We start from the raw sequence: 5,373 nt of genomic DNA, 5'->3' as shown, positions 1-5,373 counted from the left end.
GGGGCAAATAATGAACCATCTATGGAGGTCAAGAAGGGATCCTCAAGTGACGTTGCAGGAAAACAGGAAAGAGCAAAAGTGGTTGTGCCAGGAGTGACGAACAAGCCTGTGGTAATTGTGAAGGGCATCCACACAGATCCTGTCATTATCAAACCAGTAACTCAATTACCGATAGTCAACAACAAGCCAGTCCCATGGAATTATGAACGAGTGACAGTGACTTACAAGGGGAAATAGGTTAAAGAAGAAGTGTGTGAGACCCATGGTTTGACTCGATCGGGGAGATGCTTTGCCCCCGAAGAGTTGAGCAAAGCTAAGATCTCCAAAGATAATCCAGTGTTGGTGAAGAAAGCAGTGACCGAGGAAGAAGCAGAGGAATTTCTAAGAAAGATAAAAGTGCAGGACTATTCCATTGTAGAGCAGTTAAGGAAGACACCGGCTTAGATCTCACTATTGTCATTATTGATCCATTTAGACGAGCAACGTCAGGCTTTGATGAAGATCTTGAACGAAGCCCACGTTCCTGACAAAATCCCAGTAAACCACTTGGAAAGGATAGCTAACAAGATATTTGAGGTAAATAAAGTCACTTTTTCTGATGATGAGTTGCCCGTGGAGGGTACCGAGCACAATAGAGCCCTCTATCTGATGGTGAAATGTGAAGATTCCGTGGTTACTCGGGTACTGGTTGACAACGGTTCCAGTGCAAATATTTGCCCTCTTTCCACTCTGAACAAGTTGAAGGTGGATGATGAAAGAATTCAGAAGAACATTATCTGCGTTCGGGGATTCGACGGTGGAGGAAAAGATTCAGTCGGGGACATAATGCTCGAGCTTACAATAGGGCTAGTTGAATTTACTATGGAATTCCAGGTGCTCGATGTGGTCGTTTCTTACAATCTGTTGTTAGGTCGACCCTGAATTCATGCTGCCAAAGCGGTCCCATCTACTCTGCATCAAATGGTTAAGTTTGTATGGGATAGACAGGAAATTGTTGTGCATGGCAAAGATAATTTGCATGTTCCCAGTGATGCCATTGTTCCGTTCATAGAGTTTGAAGATGACAAGAGGTCATGGGTTTATTAGGTTTTTGACACGGTATCGGTAGAGAAAATTCCTGAAGGGAAGTGCGTGCTGACTCTAAGGGTTGCTGCTGCATCAGTCATGGTAGCCGTTGAAATGTTGAAAAATGGTTTTGTACCGGGCAAAGGGTTGGGTGCATCTCTGCAAGGTATCGTACAACCGATTTCTCTTCCTAAAAACTTGGATACATTTGGTCTGGGGTTCAAGCCCACAGTCGCAGATGTTAGAAGAGCCAGAACAATGAAACAGAGAGCATGGCCCTTCCAAAGCCAGTCCCGCATCTTTCTCGATCATTTGTCAGGCCTGGTACCAGAAAGCGCCCAGTGATGATGGTTCCCAGTTCGGTGGTTGATGTGGATGGAGATTTGATGGAAAGGTTCGAGAGGATATTCGCCGATGTGAACGTGTTGGAAGCTGGAGAGGGTTCTAACAAGGCGGATGTGCAATTTGTTGGGCCCAGTGCAAAGATTAACAATTGGGAAGCTACTCCTCTCCCCACCAGGAGGGAGTTTTGGTAGTTTGCTTTGATTTTCTTTCAATTTATCTGGATTATTCCAGGGTTGTAATTTAGATTCTATGTTCCGTCCATTTAGATGTATAAACCCCGTTATCTTTAATTTCAATGAAATGCAATTTCTTTTTTCCTCTCTTCATGATACTTTTATTTTTGTTTTCCTTTCTTCCTTGTACAGTTCTTTTTATGCTGGCTTCAATGATATGACATGCATGCGGAATCTCTGGCCCAGTCTTAAAAGCCAATCTAATTCCGAAATAGTACTTCAAGAAATAGAATGTGATGTTGAATCGGAATATGACGAGGATGAAGCCTTTGAAGAGATTAGTAAAGAATTAAGCCATTTTGAAGAAAAACTGAAGCCTAACCTGAGTGATACAAAAGCGATCAATCTAGGGGACCAAGATAATGTCCGAGAAATTAAAATAAGTGTCCATCTGGAACCACAACTCAGAGAGGAGATAATTGAAGCACTGTTTGAATTCAAAGATATTTTTGCATGGTCCTATGACGACATGCCGGGTCTAAGCACTGACTTGGTGATTCACAAATTGCCCACTGACCCGGCATTCCCTTCTGTCAAGCAGAAGCTAAGGAAATTTAAAACTGATATGAGTGTGAAGATTAAGGAAGAGGTCACCAAAAAGTTTGAGGCCAAAGTCATTCGGGTCACCCGGTATCCTGCCTGGTTAGCCAATGTTGTGCATGTGCCGAAGAAGGATGGCAAGACCAGGGTGTGTGTCGATTATCTAGATCTCAACAAGGCAAGTCCCAAAGATAACTTCCCATTGCCGAACATCCATATATTGATCGATAATTGTGCCAAACATGAGATTGGTTCTTTTGTGGATTGTTATGCGTGCTACCACCGGATCTTAATGGATGAGGAGGACGTAGAGAAGACAACATTCATCATGCCCTAGGGAACGTACTGTTATCGGGTCATGCCATTTGGTTTGAAAAATGTTGGGGCAACCTACATGAGGGCAATAACGACCATATTCCACGACATGATACACAGAGAGATCGATGTTTATGTGGATGATGTGATTGTAAAGTCTAGAAAGCAGTCTGACCATGTCAGAGACCTGAGAAAGTTCTTCCAAAGGCTTCGCAAGTACAATCTCAAGCTTAATCTTGCAAAATGCGCGTTCGGTGTTCCGTCTGGAAAGTTGTTGGGATTCATAGTCAGCCGTCGAGGTATTGAATTAGACCCGTCAAAGATCAAAGCTATCTAGGAGTTGCCACCTCCAAAGAACAAGACTGATGTGATGAGTCTGTTAGGGAGATTGAACTACATCAGCCGGTTTATTGCTCAACTCACGACAACTTGTGAGCCCATTTTCAAACTGTTAAAGAAAGATGCTACGGTCAAGTGGACAGATGAATGTCATGAAGCATTTGATAAGATAAAGGGGTATTTGTCAAACCCACCTGTGTTGGTCCCGCCAGAACCAGGGAGACCTTTGATTCTGTATTTGACAGTCTTGGACAATTCATTTGGATGTATGTTGGGACAACATGACATCACCGGCAGGAAGGAGCATGCCATATATTATCTCAGTAAGAAATTCACATCTTACGAGGTTAAGTACACTCATCTTGAGAGGATGTGTTGCGCCCTAACTTGGGTAGCCCAGAAGCTGAAACACTATTTGTCATCTTACACTACTTACCTCATCTCTCGCTTGGATCCGTTGAAGTATATCTTCCAGAAGCCTATGCCCACAGGAAGGCTCGCAAAGTGGAAAATCTTGCTCATAGAATTTGACATTGTCTACGTGACTCGTACTGCGATGAAAGCACAAGCACTGGCCAACCATTTGGCTGAGAATCCTATGGATGAAGAATATGAGCCTTTGAAGACTTACTTACCTAATGAAGAGGTAATGCACATTGATGAATCGGAACAGATTGAAAAGCCAGGATGGAAACTTTTCTTTGATGGGGCTGCTAACATGAAAGGCGTTGGGATAGGAGCGGTACTTATTTCTGAAACAGTGCATCATTACCCTGTTACGACCCAGCTTTGGTTCTACTGTACTAACAACATGGTGGAATACGAGGTATGCATTTTGGGTTTAAGGATGGCTGTAGATATAGGTGTCCAAGAAGTCTTGGTCTTGGGTGACTCGGACCTTCTGGTACACCAGATTCAGGGAAAACGAGAACACATGAGATTTAAAAACTCATACCGTACCGGCAATGTTTGCATGATCTTTGTTAATGGTTTCAATCAATAGAGTTCAAGCATATTCTGAGGATCCACAATGAGGTCGCCGATGCTTTGGCTACTCTGGCGTCAATGTTATATCATCCAAATAAGGCTTATGTAGACCCGTTGCATATTCAGGTCCGCGATCAGCATGCTTATTGTAATATGGTGGAAGAAGAGCTCGATGGGGAGCCTTGGTTTCACGATATCAAGGAATACATCTGAAGGGGAGTATATCCGGTACAAGGCACAGGTGATCAAAAGAGAACAATTCGTCGCTTGGCAAGTGGATTTTTCTTCAGTGGAGGAGTTTTGTACAAAAGAACTCCATATCTCAGGTTATTAAGATGTGTAGATGCCAGACAGGCCGCGACTATCATGACCAAAGTACATTCTGGAGTATGTGGACCGCACATGAGTGGGTATGTGCTGGCAAAGAAGATTCTCCCGGCAGGTTATTATTGGCTCACTATAGAGCGAGACTGTATCAGTTTCGTGCGTAAATGTCATCAGTGCCAAGTGTATGGAGATTTGATTCATTCTCCACCATCTGAATTACATACAATGTCTGCACCATGGCCTTTTGTTTCTTGGGGAATAGATGTCACTGGACCAATCGAGCCAGCAGCGTCCAACGGGCACAAGTTTATTCTGGTGGCCATCGATTATTTCACCAAGTGGGTAGAGGCTAAAACATTCAAGTCTGTAACCAAGAAGGCGATGGTTGATTTTGTGCATTCAAATATCATTTGCCGGTTCGGGATACCGAAGGTGATCATTACAGACAATGGAGCTAATCTTAATAGTCATCTGATAAAAGAGGTATGTCAACAGTTTAAGATTGCGCATCGCAATTCCACCCCATATCGTCCCAAGGCAAATGGAGCAGTCGAGGCGGCTAACAAGAACATAAAGAAAATACTTCGAAAAATGGTGGAAGGTTCTAGGCAGTGGCATGAAAAGCTGCCGTTTGCATTGCTGGGTTATCACACTACTGTCCGTACTTCAGTAGGGGCGACTCCTTATTTGTTGGTATATGATACCGAAGCAGTGATACCCGCAGAAGTGGAAATTCCATCCCTTCGAATTGTCGCGGAGGCTGAGATCGATGATGAGGAGTGGGTCAAAACCCGTTTGGAACAATTGAGTTTGATCGATGAGAAAAGACTGGCAGCAATGTGTCATGGCCAGTTGTATCAACAGAGAATGGCAAGAGCATACAATAAGAAGGTGCGTCCACAGAAGATTGAAGTGGGTCAGTTAGTATTGAAACGCATTCTTCCTCATCAGGTTGAAGCAAAAGGAAAATTCGCCCCAAATTGGCAGGCGCCGTTCGTTGTAACTAGAGTGTTGTCCAATGGTGCATTGTATTTGACAGATATAGAAGGCAAATGTGTAGAAATGGCTATCAATTCTGATGAAATCAAGAGATACTATGTATGATTTCTTTCTTTGATTATACTTGTTTGTATTTGGCATGTCTCGAATATTGAAATGACGAAGATATTTTGTTCTGCTATCTAAACACTTTATCCCTTGTCACCCCTTTTGAGTCTTATTT

At 43.2% G+C, this 5,373-nt stretch overlaps 1 protein-coding gene across 1 annotated transcript; it reads left to right on the top strand.

Moving 5' to 3' along the window:
* The first annotated feature begins 3,393 nt into the window (after positions 1-3,393).
* LOC138887953 (uncharacterized) lies at positions 3,394-3,840 on the top strand. Its single transcript, XM_070169746.1, has one exon. It carries the CDS (start codon positions 3,394-3,396, stop codon positions 3,838-3,840), a length of 447 nt encoding a protein of 148 aa, XP_070025847.1.
* The last annotated feature ends 1,533 nt before the right edge of the window (positions 3,841-5,373 follow it).

The sequence above is a fragment of the Nicotiana sylvestris genome, chromosome 3 (genome assembly GCF_000393655.2).
Source record: "Nicotiana sylvestris chromosome 3, ASM39365v2, whole genome shotgun sequence".
NCBI classification, from domain to species: Eukaryota; Viridiplantae; Streptophyta; class Magnoliopsida; order Solanales; family Solanaceae; genus Nicotiana; species Nicotiana sylvestris.
This window is presented reverse-complemented; position numbering and strand designations above follow the sequence as displayed.

Coding starts and splice junctions, on each gene's coding strand:
- LOC138887953 (XM_070169746.1), top strand. CDS start 3,394: ATGAAAGCACAAGCACTGGCCAACCATTTGGCTGAGAATCCTATGGAT.